The sequence below is a fragment of the Chlamydotis macqueenii genome, chromosome 27 (assembly GCF_036417535.1).
Source record: "Chlamydotis macqueenii isolate bChlMac1 chromosome 27, bChlMac1.mat, whole genome shotgun sequence".
Classification (NCBI taxonomy): domain Eukaryota; kingdom Metazoa; phylum Chordata; class Aves; order Otidiformes; family Otididae; genus Chlamydotis; species Chlamydotis macqueenii.
This window is the reverse complement of record NC_141582.1, coordinates 1,668,983-1,686,127: the sequence shown is the minus strand read 5'-3', so window position 1 is coordinate 1,686,127 and position 17,145 is coordinate 1,668,983. Positions and strand designations below refer to the sequence as shown.

The 17,145-nt window shown below is 43.4% G+C and overlaps 1 protein-coding gene across 1 annotated transcript; it reads right to left on the bottom strand.

The window, feature by feature from the left end:
- Window positions 1-1,782: 1,782 nt before the first annotated feature.
- On the bottom strand, window positions 1,783-6,483 carry NEFL (neurofilament light chain). Its single transcript, XM_086767882.1, has 4 exons — window positions 5,387-6,483; window positions 4,749-4,873; window positions 3,481-3,800; window positions 1,783-2,360 (listed from the first exon to the last, which is right to left on the bottom strand). Exons 1-4 carry the CDS (start codon window positions 6,443-6,445, stop codon window positions 2,182-2,184), a joined length of 1,683 nt encoding a protein of 560 aa, XP_086624008.1. The 5' UTR covers window positions 6,446-6,483; the 3' UTR covers window positions 1,783-2,181.
- Between the last annotated feature and the right edge of the window lie 10,662 nt (window positions 6,484-17,145).

Sequence of the window (17,145 nt, the reverse complement as noted above, 5' to 3'; positions counted from 1 at the left end):
GTCACTCTCTGCAGCTCGTTGCCGTGTCTGTGACTCACACGTTTCCCACAGAGTCGTGAAATCTCTCCTCTAGCTGCAATACATTAAAAATAACATCAGGAGCGGGGATCGGATGGAGATAGACTGCAAGGAGAAATGTTTGCTGGTCTCTCTCTAAAGCTGCTGGTTTGAGAGCATCCCTGGCAGCCTGGTTGCAAGCTCTGTGGCTTCACAGAAGTGAACTGAATGAAGGAAGAGTTTAGCTGCAAAAAAAGAACATGTAAGAGGAAACAAAATCAGGTATTAAAAAGTTAAAAGGAGCTCAGAGTGCTTGGAGAAAGGCAGGATGGGGCAGTGGTTTTAATATTCACCAATCTAACAGGGGTTTGACTTTAGTGGCTGTGATGAGTTCTAGTCTGGTACACAAGATGTTTTTTGCTCTGTAGGAGCAGAACCTCTCCCAACTGAAGTGCTGTGCTAAGCATTTTCAGGCACTTAGGTGAATTCCCCAATAGCATCTCTTCAACTCCATATTCTGCTGTCTGAACTAAGGGGACCACACACCAGAAGGAGCAGCTCTCTTGCAATCCCACCAAGAGCTTTCAAAAGCACCAAGCAAACAGCGTGGTCAAGTCTCTGGCTCATAGTACTCCAAGTACCCCCCACCACTTTCCTGGAGACAGAAAATAAAATCTGCTTCGTGAGTGTAAGTCTGCATAAGCACATATAGAACGATCTCTTTCAACACTGAAGAGGGAGATGCTTTTGGAACACTCCTAAATTTGTATTAAAAGACACATCTTTTCTCTCTGAATGTAGCCATTGAGGAGAACCAATGCAAATCACGATACCACAAAGTTAGTGTACAAAACTAAAAGTTACCCCAAAATCCTATACAAAAATCCATCTAATTGTGACTGTGAAAAGTTTTAATGCAGCCATGTAATGCCTGTTTTAATATGGGTTTCCATGGGTTTAGTTCATTCAAAATGGTTTAATTCGCAGCATTAGTCTAGTACTTGCCCTTGTATCAAGGTTTAATTTTATCAACTTTACCTAATTGAAAATAAATAGGCTCAGGCATTGACCTTGCTTTCAGAATTGCCAGGCTTTGCTCCTGCTTGAGCTGTTCCTATTTTGTGCCTGATTACAGATTAAACCTTTCTTTAGCTCACACTCAAAACTTTAAAAGTCCCTGACAAATTCTCAGAAGAAAATGAGCCTCTTCGGTCCGTGGCGGGTTGCCTTGAGATAGCACCCTATAAAGGCAGCTTATTCAGGTAGCAGGCACCTCCCTTCTCCCTACGCTGTCCTTCCCTCTAACGCCTCACCACAGCTTTATTTTTTATTTATTTATTTTTTAAGTATACTGACATTACTTGAAGTCTCAGCTACATCTGCAGTCATTCTTCCCTTTCACCACTCATCTGTCAGACATTGACCAGCTTCCTACCAATGCTTAACAGCCATGGCTGCATTTTGCTTCTGCACCAGTTTGTTCAAATTTCTCATTTTTTCAAAAGGCAAAAGGGAGCTCGTGCTTGTGTGCGCACAACAGCCCAGTGAGACACATCACAAACCTAACAGCACATTTAGACACTAGTGTATTTCTACCATTTTAAGACTTCCATGCAAAATTTTACAGCCCCATCGAGAAATTTTGTCCACCCATTAGTCCCCCAAGCACAGAGACAGAAACTAGCGTCCCATATCCCGTTACACGGGCGTAATGGACGAGCATGATACACCACTTCATCAACCTTTTAAGTGCATTAGTGACACGACACACACAAGGAGTCTGTGTAAGCATTTCTGTAACTTTATTGACTAGCTTTATTGCACATACTTATTGAAGCCTCCATTATTTTACCCACTCAAGGTTTCCATAATTATTTTAAATGCAGGTTAAAGATAACTTTCATTCCCATGACTTTTTTCCCCCCCAATTTTAAATTTTAAGGTTCTGAATCACCCAAGAAAGACATAACCCCCAAATTCATACGTGTAGACCATGCGGCGCTCAAGGAGCAAGCCAGCGGGTGCTCTGCAAGCATACTGATACTCTGCACAGAGAGAAACATCATAGATCATTAACTTTAAACCTCAGTGGTCACTGAATTAAATATGTGAGACTGCCATTTTAGCTCAGTCAATCATCATTTATTCTGTTGACCTGATGAGAAAGCTAGACTGCCTGAAAAATCATGCTTTCTTCTTCACTTCACTCTCTTCCTTTCCTGTTGCTTCTTTCTCTTCCTTCTCTTCCTCACCAGTTTCCTCAGCAGTTTCCTGAGACTCCTCCCCTTCTTCAGCTGCTGTTTCTTCCCCTTCTCCTTCCTCTTCCTCACCCTCTTTGGCTTCTTCAGATTCTTCCTTAGCACCTTTGAAAGACAAAAAAAAAGTATTTCACATCTATGTACTGTTCCTCATCCCAATTTAACAGGAGCCAGCATACCTGCACCCTTCAACCCCACACATCTGGATGGCAGCCAGCTAAATACAATGGGGATGGCAAATGATTTTGCATAAAAGCAGGATATTTATCTACGACTTGCAAGGGAGAGCAATAAAACTACACAATCAACTTATCCTCCATTTCAGAGGGAGTGAAACACTTTACAAGTCTTTTCAAAATCATGGCCTTGAAAAATATTGTCTGTGGACTCATTTCTTTAAGCTTTATCCAAATATTTGAGTTCAAAAAGGAATCTTGCCATTGGTATCCAATTGGCTCCTCAGCTATCATTTCATTGTAATTAATCTTTACACTAACAAACTCTTAGAACAGTTCAATGGTAACCAACACATTTCAGGCATGTTTAGGTTAAATCCTTCAGAGTTGCATCCTTCAGTTGCATACTGAAGTTTGAAAAAGCAACTCTGGATAACATCCCTTTTACATTTTTAATTAGAATGTGAGTTTGGTAAATAAATTATGGGTGGCATATACTTTGGTTGAACAACAACAACAAAAAAAAAAACCAAAAAACCCACAACAAAACAACTACCTAGACCTCAGGCAATAGATATAGCTATCCACTGAACTCAGCAGTTACATCCACAGACATCAGCTGACGTTCCTGTTATCACGAGCTACTCTGGGAATTAGTGTTTAGCTCAGGATATCCCTGTTCCTTCTTTCTGAGGATGTCTGTAATAGCCAAGTACTGTCTGCTGCCATATGAATGTAACATTACACGCTCTTAAAGAATTACCGTTCTTGGTTGTGGAAACTTGAATGGAAAAAACAACCAGTGATTTCCAAGGAAGTATAATCAGCCCTATACTCTGCCTGATACTGAACATTTACCTTATCTTCCCTTCAATACTCAGGCTTTCCTGCTTAAATGCTGCATGTTTAATCCTACAATCCTTTGCTCATGTGAGCAGACAATGAGAGAGGCCTAATCATTACACTTAAGTCACCAGGATATCTGGGTTTTACCCTGTATGAGCAGGATGAAGCATGAAAGAGACGGATTTGAGAGTAACTCTAAGTACCTTCCTCCTCTTCTTCAGCCTCTTCACCTCCTGCTTCTTCCTCACCTTCCTCTTTCTCTTCCTCCTCACCTTCTTCTGCAGGGGCTGTCTTGGCTTCTGCCACTTTAGCAGCCTCAATTGTTTCCTCTATTTCAATCTGCTCTTCCTGGACATGACTGGAGTAGTACGTGGGGAAGGAACGGGTCGTCATCAAGTAGGAGCTGGACTGGAGACCACTGTAGGCAGACCTGCCAAAAGTTGGGGCAGTCTGGGTGTAGCCACTGGTGATGCTTCCAACACTAGTGAAACTGAGCCGGGTCTCTTCACCTTCCAGCAGCTTCCTACCAAGGAAAACAGCAAGCAGAAATGACTTAGTTATGCCACAACAGTATTCAGCAGATTCAGCTATGGCTGCTTTGATACTGTGATGCTTTCAGCAGCACAATACCTACAGACTGCACACCTAGGAGTGAAAAAAAAACTAGCCCATGATGAGTAACTATGTGGCAATGCTACCCTATCTTCTCAGAATAATATAAAAGTTTCAGAGGCGTGCGTTACTGGGGAATTAATATTTTTCCCTGTTAGGAGAAATAATGGGGAAAAAACCTCCGGGATTAGGTTCCTACAGCAGGTGAAGATAGAGGTGTAACTGGGTTGCAGAGAAGAATGCAGATCTAACAGTTTGAGGTTATGTTTCGCTATTAGAGAAGGTATTTAGCCATCTTCTCAATATTCCCCCTTGTGGCATTCATAGAAATTCCATTTCAGAATTTGCAATTTCTAGCATCTGCAACAAAGCATTATACAGCTATTTAGCAGCAATTCTGCTGTTAAATATTTGCTTTCCAGATCACTCCTCTAAGTTCGAAACAAAGTCTGTTCTTAAAAGCACGTAAGGGATTTCCAATTTTGAGCACACAGCCATCTGTATTAAGAAGCTCCCCGATACAAAAATCTCTTCACTGTTAGTACAGAACAGGTATTTTTACCTGTAAAGATGGAGAACTGAGATCATATTGCTGAGCAAAGACTTATGTATGCATATATATACTATTGTATTCACAGAAGTTTGCTATGCACTGAAGATTTTGCTTAAAGCAAGTATTTTACCACAAAAGCACTGCTTCTTCCAGCAGCAAGACAATGGAGAAGACCTGATTAAACTCTGGTATCTCTGAAAATTTCTGCTGGAGTAATGATAAAGAAAATAAATTCTCTCACAGAGAGAAGAAGGGGAACCTGATCCGAGTTCTGACCTACTGAAAACATTCCCCTCCCTATCATACCTATACGCTGCAATTTCAATGTCCAGGGCCATTTTCACATTAAGCAGATCTTGGTATTCCTTCAAGTACCGAGCCATTTCACTCTTTGTGGTTCTCAGCTCGTTCTCCAATTTGTTGATGGTATCCTGTTGGAAGTAACAACATTGACAGTGTAAAATTCTTAGTTCTCCCACATCTAGCAATAATACCTTGGAAGGAATTTCTCCAACGCTATTAACTTTATCTTGCTCTGGCAGACAGAGAAAATTAAAAGCTCCAACTCCACCCTCAGCTGACAAGGTCCTGCTTGGCAAATCCCACCTTCCCCGGCAAGGTTTTCCCACCCCGGTATCTACAACTTGTTATTCCAGTGTTAAGGGCCCGATCGTCTGCTATCCAAGGACTAAAGCACGCATGAGATTCTGTCTGCGTTTAACCTCTCTGTGCGTTTTCTAGTTTTAGCTGAAAGATATATTTTTCACAGTGACACGGTGAAGGGTTTGTTGGTGCCCAGATAAGTGATGCATCACGCACTGCGGCTCTGCGGCACTTTGCGTTACAGCTTTATGACGCCTTACCGCTCAGCCACGCGGCACAGCCGCAGAATTTGGGCGTGAGGAAAGCCCCCCTTCCCCGCACACCCCGACCCCTCCCCTCACCTGCAGGGCGGAGATGTCGGCACTCTGCTTCTCTTCCAGCTCCTGCAGCTGCTTCTCCAGCGCCTCGTTCATGCCGCGGGTGGCCTCGATCTCCAGCGTCTTGGCCTTCAGCAGGCGGCGGCTCTCGGAGACCTCGTCCTTGGCGGCGCGGACGGCGTCGGTGTTCTTGGCGGCGCTCTCGCTGAGGACGGTGAAGCGGCTGCGGAACCACTCCTCGGCGTTCTGCATGTTGCGAGCCGCCAGCTTCTCGTACTGAGCGCGGATGTCGCGCAGGGCTGCCGAGAGGTCGGGTTTGGCCGACACGTCCATCTCCACGGAGAGGTGGGCGTACTGGATCTGCGCCTGCAGCTCCGCCAGCTCCTCCTCGTGCACCTTCTTGAGGAAGGCCAGCTCGTCCAGCAGGCTGTCCACCCGCTTCTCCAGCTCCGCCCGGGCCAGCGCCGCCTCGTCCGCGCCCTTCCGCACCTCCAGCAGCCGCGCCTCCGCGTCCTCCCGGCTCAGCACCTCCTCCTCGTAGCGAGCCTGCAGCCCGCGCAGCGTCTCCTCCAGGCTCTCCCGCTCGCCCTGCAGCGCCTGCTTCTCGCTCGTCGCCTCCTCGGCCGCCAGCCGCAGCTCGCGGATCTCCTGCTCGTAGAGGGCGCGGAAGCGGGAGGGCTCGGCATGTTTCTGCCGCAGCACCAGCAGCTCGGCTTCCAGCACCTTGTTCTGCTGCTCTAGCTCGTGGACCCGCTCGATGAAGCAGGCGAAGCGGTCGTTGAGGTCCTGCAGCTGCGCTCGCTCCTGGCTGCGGATGGACTTGAGGTCGTTGCTGATGGCCGCCACCTGGCTCAGGTCCAGGCTGTCCACCGAGTGCAGGAGGGAGCCCGAGGCGGTGGAGGTGGCGTAGCTGCGCCGCACCGACACGGAGGAGACGGGCGCCGAGAGGCTGGAGTACGCCGAGCGCCCCGAGCTGTAGCCGCCGCCGCTACTGCTGCGCATCGCTGAGACATGGAGCCGCGGGGTCTCGGCATACCGTCGCTTGTAGGAGGGGAAGAACGGGTCGTAGCCGTACGAGCTCATAACTGCGCTGGAAAGGAGGCTAGCAGGCGCTCTGCAGAACGGCGCTGCCCGACCGCCCCTATTTATCGGCGGGGAGGGCGGGGAGGCGCAGCCGCCGGGCTGGGCTGGGCTGGGCTGGGGAGGAGCGCTGCCGCGCGGAGGTACAGCCCGCTCCGCGCCTGCCCTGGCTCCGCGCCGCGCCGCGCTGCGCTGGGGGATACGGCTGGGCAGGGTGCAGCTCCCTATGAGCTTGGTCTGGCACGGCCCCGTTGGGCCCACCTCACATCGCTCTCACCTGGGGCCTACCTCGGGCCCACCTCGCCTCAGGCCTAGCTGCCCCCCCTACCTCCGCCTTTCAGGCTTGTGCTAACGCCCCTCTTCTCCCCTCTTCCACTTCCACTCAAGCCGCCCTGGCAGAACCCCTCTGGAGGTTGCTGCAAACCCCATATTGTGGCCGGGGTCCTGGGGAGGCCCAGCGCCTCGGTGAGGCTGGGGTGTACGCAGCCTGCACTGCACCTTAAAACCCCCAGGCCACATGCATCAATAGCGGGCTTTTTTCCTTTCAATTTGCAATTTTCCCAGGATGGTGTGCCCTTCAAGCTCCTGCTGTCCTCACCGTGTCCTTTGTTACAAGTGGTTCCTAATAACCAGGCTCCTAATAACATGAATGAAGAAACAAATACGGGGTGAGTTCACAGTCCTATACGTTACCATCTAGTTATCTAGTTTTGCTTCCTCTATTGGCAAGACTGCCTGAGACTTGGACTCCCAAGTACTGAATGTTTATCCTTGCCTAATCTGGCTAATACAGAGACTAAAACTGGACAGCTGCACTGCAGCTACCTCTGACCCAGATTATTAGCCTCTGGTTGATTAAAACAAAACCATATTTATGTAGTAGAGATTTATCAGAACTAAGCTAGCACTATGTTGAGCACAGACTTCATCGGATGCTCAAAAAGGCAATGATAATTTGTCTCTCTGAGTCAGTATATTACAAAACAAAGTCTTCAAACTTTTCTTGAGGATGGGGACAGAATAAATGTAGGCACAGGTTGGGGAACACTTAATTAAGAGAGAGACATACCACAAAAATGCTTAGTTGCTTTCTAAAAAAGGGGGAAAGACTTAGTATTATACATAAATCAATCTGTATATCTCTTGCTAATTGCAATGATACTTAAGTATTTCTGGCACAAAGATATGTTTGCTTAGTACCAGTCATCTCCTAAAGGTAGAGCAGGGTTTATTTAATCATGTTTCCTACTGCCTTCTAGTGATCTCAAACAGAACATTACCTACTGTGTGATTTCATTTCCATAGTTTTCAGGGTACTTGAATATGAGAGATAATAAGCTGTGAAGATTGATGGCCTATCAGAGGTACAAAGCTGCAGTCTCTTCATTTGAGCTCACACTAGATGGAATGAACTGCACTAAGAACTAGTAGAGGCTTATGCATTGCCACATCACAGTAGAGCTGACGAGAGATTTTATTTTGCAAGTCTAAAGTGTCCCCATGAAGATCAATGGAAGTGCTCGTGATTTACAACACTGCAAGTGAGGTGTCTAGTCAAAATTTTATTCCAAATTTGTGATTTACATTTCAGTAGCAGTTGTGTTCATGCATGTTAGAACAGCTATCCATTATTCAGACATGGAATACACAAAGTGCAGCAGCACAGGTATAGTTTTATGTGCTAATACATTTTAACTTTAACAGGGATTGGTTTTGATGTTTGCCCAAAGAGGTCGGTTGCGTAGCTTGCAGAGCGCCCAGGGAAGAAAGCAGCAATACAGACATTATAGCAGATGGAAAGGTTCACAGCGGGCTTGATCAGAGGTTCAGTGAGCTTCTAAACGCAGATTGTTCTGGGATGCTCAACCAGTGCAAACTGGCATACCTTGTTTCATGCCAATGGATTTATGCTCATCTCCCCTACATTCAATTTAAGCATAAGATTTAATTATCAATGATATCAAGTATCATGCCATGTATTAATAAAGGAATCATAGAATTCTAGAATCTTAAGGTTGGAAGAGACCTCCAAGATCATAAAGTCCAGCCATCAACCTAACACCACCATGCCTATCTCAGCTTCTAAAATAATTCCCCTTCATATCCCCGGAAAATAAACTTTGTAATTGCAGGCTGTTAATATTCTTTCTCATATTTTTTTAGAGAGGAAAAATGCGTGGAAAACCCCTTCTGCTCTGCCAGCAGTGTGTGCCAGGAAGGTGGGAAAGTGTCTCTGCAGTGAGTTTCAGTGGGACTCAGAGGTAAGGATGAAGCTTTGTTACTGTAAGGAAAAGAAAGCTACTACTGAAGGTATCCTACTTTGGAAACTTGTATTTGCAGGTACAGGGTCATGCTGCCTCTGATTTCCCCATTCTCTTTGTCTGCCTTTTGTTGCTTTTTGCCATAATGCAGAGTGTAATCTGGCCCCTTGGTACATTAATGTTAGAAAAATCATTGAAGTAGTAGTGAACAGAGGAACAGGATAAAGACTGGCTTCCAGCTAGAATGAAATGGTCAGTGCCATTTGTCTCATCTTTGTTTAAGACCGTGTTGAAAAAAGCAGGCAGGCAGTCGCTAAAGATGAGCTGAGTCACCCAGCAGCTTAGCATTATGTCCCTTTCCATCTGCTGAAGCTAAAGCTGCTCTCTTGCTGTTTGTTAGGTGTGAGTGTCATTATTTCATCTAACAGACTTTAGGTAGAAGAATCCCAAGGCCAGGTTCACCCCTTGAAAACTTCTCCTAGGCTGGCTGACCTAAATAATGCAAATTATCATGATGAATGATACCGAAATAACAGTAACGACATGATCAAATGGCATCTATGCAAGCCACATACTACTGCTGCTTAAGCAAAAGCAAGCAACTTCATGACAATACATTCCTGTCCGTACATTTTCCTCTGCTCCATACTGTGTAATTAATATGTACTCAGTCTAGGAACGGCATTTTCTCAAGGAAGAGTTTAGGTCTAAGCACTGTGCTAGGTCCTCACTGAGCACCAAGAAGTTATTTGAATGCAACCAGAGTCAGTGAAAATTCCCCTGTGCTGCAAAACACTTGGGCATTGAAGCACTTGGGCATTGAAGCATAGTGGGGTTTGTCTTTTTTTTTTTTCCTTCCCTTTCATCACAGCATGTTTTCCCCAGTAGAAAATGTAACAAGTATGTTTGGGGTTTAGGTGGATGGCGGAACACAGCCTTCATTGTCTGCTCCTTGTCTCATTTCAGAAGCATAAAAAGAGCTGTACCTGCTTAGTTTGAACTTGCACAGAAATTGAGAAGTGCCAAGTCGGAAAAGCAAAAGCATTGTTTGTTCTTTTTAAATTTTTTTTTTCTACTCCATAAAGACACAGCTCTGAAAGAGGGGGTAATCAGGCATTCCCACTGTTGAAAATGTTACATAGTTCTCAAGTGTTGTACAGCATCATATTTTTTATACAATATATAAAATGAGATGTGAGAGCTGATCTATGCATGGTGCCTATATTCGCAAAACAGGCAGCTGAGAGTTACTATACATAGTAAAGTATGATTAAGCAGTTTCCTTTTCCCACTGTTCTGTAATTATTAATAAATCTGCTGCAAATTCAAAAATCAACATATTTGCATTCAGTGGCGCCATGTTTTATGGATTGATTGATTTGAATTGATAAGATTGATCAGAGCAGTTCTGGAGGAGAAAAGGGAGAGCTGGCACGGGGCCACTGTAGCAGTCAACGCTTTGTGCCAGTGTTCAGTGCTGGGGGAATGCAGCAAAGCATGCCTACGGCCAAGCTGTCCCCATAGGCCCTTTTATTGATCTTGTTGCAAAAACTGAAAGAGAGAATTCTTATTGAAGCCCCTGGGAACTACCCCTGAGAAGTCTGGTTAAGGATTTTGGAGTTGCCCTACAACACTTTCTGTATTTATAGCTACTTTTTTTCTTTAAATCTTCTAGGAACAAGGGGAAACCCTGAAGAACTTTCTTTGGGCTTTTTTCTCATGTGTACTAGAATTTCTGCATCTGTTTGGGCTGTTTCTAAATTTTAACCCTATTCTGAACACACTTGAAAACTGTTGTTGTATGTCACTAATAGTCCACCTATCAGGGAATATTTTGACAGTCACAAACAGGAGTAATGGGTCCTGTTTTCTTTGCCTTGTCTTGAAGTTAGGAACCCAGTTCTTATGTATACATCTAAAATTAAATCAAAATCTCTGAATGAGTTGAATTGAAATATGCAAATGAAAATACTCTGTTCTACTTAGGTTCTCTTAATTCTGCTGCATTTTTATTTTATGAATTAGAACAAACCTTGCATTTTAGGAAGTCTGCTTCAGCCCTTTTAATATGAGACAATACCAACATGAATTGTCAAAGGCCATGCGGAATTTTGTCTGCAAGGACTGAAATACAGTATCTGGCAGTTACAGAAGAAATGCTAAAAAGTTATTTCTTTTGAACAGTTGTTTGCTTTGTTTGTGCCATATATAGTAAGTGCCTGAGCAGCTTTCATTATTTTATTATCGCTCACACCGATTCTGTTTTGCTGCACACAGTACTGTTAATTGGCTCACTTTGAGTTTGTTCTGTCTGTTGATTACAAGAGCTAGAGAAAACAGCCAGCCACTTCTTTCATCTGAGCTCTATCGATGAATGCTTAATTAGAAGATTCATTAGCTTTGTTTACTCTTTGGATCAGGACTCCAAACTAGGCCACAAAATCTGATGGCAGATTCCTCCTTGCAGTTTCAAGGATTAGTTTTTAACTCCCAGAATCAGTTAAATAGATGTCCTGCTTTTGTTTGATTCCAGCAATTAGACATAAGCAAAAAAGTTCTTGGACAAATGAAACTCCTCTACCTTGCCAGCGGCGGAGCAACGTACATGGCCTGAAAAAGCCCACTCAGCCCGTTTTGAAAGAGATCATTTACTCGTTTGCTTGCAAAGTCTCATTGCTTTGAGTGGGTCTTCTGCCAAGGTGAGAAGTAAGGGGTTAGACTCAAGAGACTGAGGGCCACATCAGAAGCTGCTTCTAAGTTGGCACTGGGCTGTTGGCTTCACTGAAGTCCTGCCACTTAAGGCTATCTGACAATCTGAGCTTCATCTTTTCCTTTTGTCTCCTTGTCAGTGTGCGTACCTGTCTTAAAGCTGTCACCTGAAAAGTGTTATTTTATGATGCCATAAAATACAAAAGAATAATTGTGACAGTTCTCAGCTGAATCAATTTATGATGAATTGCAACAGAGATTCCTCCCCCTCCTCCATGATTCCGTGAGTTATAGAAGACAATTCTTATTCTGTATTCATTAGTATTAACTCATCAATCTTAGTGGTTTTAGCATCCATTTACACTGGATTGTGAAGATTAGAATCAGTCAATCGGATCTTATGGTGCATCATAGAGCAACTGATAGGCATATCATGTAAGTATCCCATCGCAGTAACGTGCTGGGATTGGAAAAAAGCAATAGAATCAATGTCTGTGTCTTTACCTTGCTGGCATTTGTTAACCTCTAGCATGGGGTTTTTTTTCCCTTTCAGTGGCTTATGTAAGTCACTCCTTATATTTTTTATTTTTGTCTTGGAAACATTTTTCACCACATTAAAATATTCTTCACAATGTAGTTGAACTGGTTTTCAGTCTTCAGTGTTTCTGAATTACTGTTCTCACCTGATTCCTTCTCAAAATAATATTAAATTGAAAGTGAATGCAGTTGTTTCCGCTGACTAAAAGCAAAGTGCTCTGCCTACATATCTAATTTATACCAAGCAATATGATTCAAATGGAATTTTCACATGTCTCTGAATGCCCAATTCCCACTGAATCCCAAATGAATTTGGACACAAAACTCCTTCAAACTCCTTTGAAAAATCACAGCTTGTTACAATTGTTTTTGCAGAAAAACATGAGTTACATGCCTTGTGTCATGCATGTGTCTTTATCTATGGGGGCAGCTGAATACGTATGCCTAGAAATATTCATTTCCCCATGCCATTTATACGGTGGTGTTTTCTATATGCAGTCTGCACTCGTGCATGTTAAACAGTGGACTCAGTTACAGACCTGAGACATTCTCATCAGTACAGTGGACTATCTGAACGTTAAGGAACAAAGACAAAGTGAACTCTGAATGTTGGTATGCCCCAAAGAGCTGCTCTGGAAAACCAGCTCTATGAGTACTGCAAAGTTTAAAATGTTCAGGGGAAATAATTACTGTATGTAGTTTTGTTTGGGGGATGTATGCTGTAGGAACATGTGCTTTTACAACGAGGGTGGTAGAACACTGGCACGAGCTGCCCAGAGAGGTGGTGGATGCCCCATCTTTGGAAACATGGGTGGATGAGGCTCTGAGCAACCTGATCTGGTTGGAGATGTCTCTGCTCCTTGCAGGGGGGGTGGGCTGGATGACCTCTGAAGGTCCCTTCCCACCCTAATGATTCTATGATTCTAACACTTTATCTATAACTCAATTGTTCTTTAAACCTTTGAGAGATTTTTCTCCTTGCTGCATATGCAGCAATAAAATTTATGTGGAATGTACACAAAGCCACCTCTACCTTTTAGTACGTGTATAATCTCCCCCCACACACATGTGCAAGCATTTCTTAGCAAGATATAAGCATCCGTTATTTAATAGTCTGGCACGCACTGCTGGCCATAAAACAGAAGGAAAGTGAGCAATAAAACTGACTGTTGTACCGCAGTGTGTTGACTGGTTAAGTTTCACAGCAGCAAGCTGAAGTTGCTCAGCTCTGCAGTGTATGAATAAAAATTACTGAATTTCCGCAGCCAGTGCACCTAATTTCCTACGGCAGACCTTCTTGCATGCATCATTCTTGATATTCTATTTGGTTATTAAGGATGATAGTTAAAGATTTATGCATGTGTGGGACAGAATATGAAATGCAGCCTATTGCTATGGTTTTACACTATTATAACTTAATTGAAACCCTTGCAGAGGTCTGTAGGGGTTTAATCTCTGGCACTTCTCCTTGTAGAGAGAAAATGGCTTTGCACCACTCTAACACTTAGATTAAATTGTACAGCCTGATTGAGAGGCTCTCGTGGCATCTGTTAGCTGTGAGAATTCCGTTGTTTTCTTGATACTACTAATCAGGAGAGATGCGTCGTTGCTGGTTTTTTTTTATTTGTGCAGTTTTTTTGAGGGAAATAGAGATATTTCACTTCCATTAAAACTGCTGCTGGGTTTTTTCTTTTTTTTTCTCTTTATTGAGGGTGGGGGAGTGAAAAGGGAATTGCTCAAAACTGGAACCCTGAAATTTGAGTCACGGGCAGATCTTGTGATCTTTCATGGCTGAATAATAAAAATATTTAATTTTTCAGGGTTTGGAGTTTTGACAAGCTCCCAGGCTTTCGTCTTACCTTACTACATCTGAATAGCTATAGAGTTACGTGACAACCATTGCCTTCTATGATTATAAAGCCTAAAATATGGTTTGATCAGGATTTATCGTACTCAATCTTTTCAAATTTCTCCTATCCTAGTGATAAGCTCTTAGCCCTTTCTGTGACTAGTGGTAAAAACTTAAATGGTGAGCCTAATGTAGCTGTTCCAGACATTTTGTTTGTCTCTTCTAAGCATTTCCAAAATGCTTACATGGATAAATCTTTACTGATTCTTTTCAGTTGGCTTAATCATCATAACCATATTTTTCTTGTTTGTTAAATGAACATTCATTAACTCTTTTCACAATCTTACCCTCTGTCTAATCCTATTCCCAGGGTATGTTTCCTCTATACTTGATGCCAGTAGGAGTTTGGCGCCTGTGTTCTTCTGGAGATCTGGACCTTAAGGACTTCCAGTTTTAGTATTTTCAGCACTAGCATTGTCACTATCTTCGACCTTTTAAAAGCCCTCAGGTTAGCAGAAACTTGCAGCATGAATTTGGCTTTTGTATAAGAGAAATATATTATTGAAATAACAACTTCAGAAGCACTTAGCATCTATAACTAACCGGTCTCGGTCTGTTTATTTGGCGTTGCCAAAAGCTGCTCAGTCATTTGTTTTAGTTACTACAAAATCTCAAAGGGGTGTTGTGGCTGTTGAGCAGATGGTTATAAGCGTTACCTTCTAAGTGACTGTCTGCTTCCCATCTGACAGCAGAAATGGTGAAATGTGCACTTACACTGGCCCCAGTAATTAACAAACAGGGATGTCAGAGATTATTTCATTTTTCTAGTTGCTCCATTGCAATTGGGATTAAATTCCTGCAGCAGCTGAGAGAAGTGCAGTTCCTAGGTCTCCACAGTAAAAAAAAAAGAGATAAATCTTCAAGGGTCTGCTGATTCACAAACATGGCCATCAGAACTGACTAGAAATGGTATTAACTTTGCTTTTCAAGGAGAATAACTCGGCCATTTATTATGAGGTAGGATAAAGCACTGGAGATGGTGCTGTGGAAAATAGCTCTGAGTAGACAGGGGATTAGGAGAGATGAGGTAGCCAGATATATCCTTTTATCTCTCATTTTTCTACTTCTGTTGATGGAATCCATAAGAGGATGTTTGTGAAGCTATAATAAGCATATTTCAAATACTGAAGCCAAACATGAAAGGTCATGTTTCACCTTTCGATACAGCAGCCTGCACTACAGAATAGTACAGCTGGGCTGCAGTGTAAAAGCTCTTTGTTTGCACTGAAGAGTTTTATGGGTCGATTCTCACTGCCTCCTGGTTTGTGCCAAGTTGCAGGTGGGGTGACCTTTGGGAAAGCTGAGAGTTAGAGCTCTGTGACTTACAGCACATCAGTGTAGTGGTTATATGTCCTTGAACAATGCTCTTTTTCTGGTATCTGGGTATTCAAATGGTAAAATGGGTGGGAACAAGAAATGGCCAGAAGATGAGATTGTAGCAAAGGGTTCTCAAGTATATAATTCACTAAACCATCAAAATAGGAGTGTTCTGTGCCAGTTTGAGTTGCTACACCTAGATTAGTTCATGCATTATAAATCCAACTGAGATTATCTCTTCCAGTTCAATGCTTTGAATTGGAATTCCTGGAAATTCCTGGAGCACCTCTCCTATGAGGCCAGGCTGAGAGAGTTGGGGCTGTTCAGCCTGGAGAAGAGGAGGCTCCGGGGAGACCTGATAGCGGTCTTCCAATACCTCAAGGGGGCCTACAGGAAAGATGGGGAGAAGCTGTTCAGTAGGGCCTGTTGTGATAGAACAAGGGGTAATGGGTTTAAATTAGAAGGAGGTAGGTTTAGATTAGATATTAGAAAAAAATTTTTTACAATGAGAGTTGTAGAGCACTGGAACAGGTTGCCCAGAGAGGTGGTGGAAGCCCCATCCCTGGAAACGTTCAAGGCCAGGCTGGATGAGGCTCTGAGCAACCTGATCTAGTCAGGGATGTCCCTGCTTCTTGCAGGGGGGTTGGACTAGATGACCTTTGAAGGTCCCTTCCAACTCTAACCATTCTATGATTCTATGATTCTATGAAATTTTCAATTGGTAAAGGATAAAACCACAGGATAATGCACCTTTCAGGGGCACTTCAGAAATTGTATGAGTAGTTTATATGCACTGTCACTGTGTTAGAGGAATAATTCTGTGTGCATACATTTTTGTTGTATTGTTGGGAAATGTTTCCTTTATGTTCATGGGCTAAAAAGCTGTCTTGTATCATGAGAAAAACAGATCTAAGCACAGTCCATAGAAACAGACCAAGAATGGTTGTAATCAGGTTTAAGAAAGTCCTTGTGCTTTGTGTAATCTTGGGCAAGGCATTTACTCCTGAGATGCATTTGCAGCTCCTTTGCTCCGGCAAGCCACAGCATAGAGGCTGACTCTTCAACACCTCAGATTCCTAGCTAGCATTTTCCTGTCCAGCTTTTGCTGGCCTAATTACATTGCAAGTTCTTAAAAGCAGGCTGTCTCTCTGAATTTAGGTACATCTAGCAGACTGATGGGGCTCTGCAATGTATGGCACTATCAATAAAAATATAGCATAGAAGTAGCACTTCTTGATCAGTTAAAGTGGTTTGTCATCGTAAGGAGCAATATGCTTTAAAAGATTTCAGTGAAGATACTTGTACAAGCTCTAGGATGTACTTGTGCTTTTGAAGTACTGGGAGAAAGATTTCAAGATAACTTTTTATGATTTCAGGAAAAGATACCTAGTTTGTTTGTTATACCCACTGCACGCTCAACATGGAAAGCAGTTTCATTAATTCCTTTTGTGTTTTTTTTTTCCTTCAGGAGTGGCTACATGCAACTTGTTTTTAATCTTTCTTTTTCTTTTGAGTGTGTACATGAAGATAGCAAAAAGGAAACTGTCACATTATCCACAACATCTAGGGACACTTTCTGTAAGGCTGGGCTGCTCCTTGTGTTGTATTGATTCAGGTGATCTGTGAGCATGGCAGTGCTCTTGTTTCCGCTACTCTGAGCAAAGAAGTGGCACAACCTGGGTTGTTCCTGTACCTAATATGATCTTTCAATCTGGTAACACCTGAAGTTTGAATTAAGACCAGTAAGTCTGGAGATCAGATGTTGAGACAACTGATTACATGCTGTGAGTCTGCAGATTGTGCTAAAGAAGGAGAAGCTGTTCTGTCAGCTTGCAGCCCTGGAAACAGCTGCTTCTGCAGCACTGCACAGCCTTTATTTGTAGGTACAGCACAGCCGGAGAGAGGTGAAAGTGTGGTTTGGGGCTGTCTCCTCAAGGTGCATATGTGTGAGGTAGCTGAGGGGGGAGAAA

Excerpts from the sequence above, each read along its gene's own strand:
- NEFL (XM_086767882.1), bottom strand. The coding sequence starts at position 6,445 with ATGAGCTCGTACGGCTACGACCCGTTCTTCCCCTCCTACAAGCGACGG. Across the intron at positions 4,874-5,386 it reads CCGACATCTCCGCCCTGCAG|GATACCATCAACAAATTGGA; the intron begins GTGAGGGGAGGG and ends TACTTCCAACAG. Across the intron at positions 3,801-4,748 it reads ATTGAAATTGCAGCGTATAG|GAAGCTGCTGGAAGGTGAAG; the intron begins GTATGATAGGGA and ends TTTCCTTGGTAG.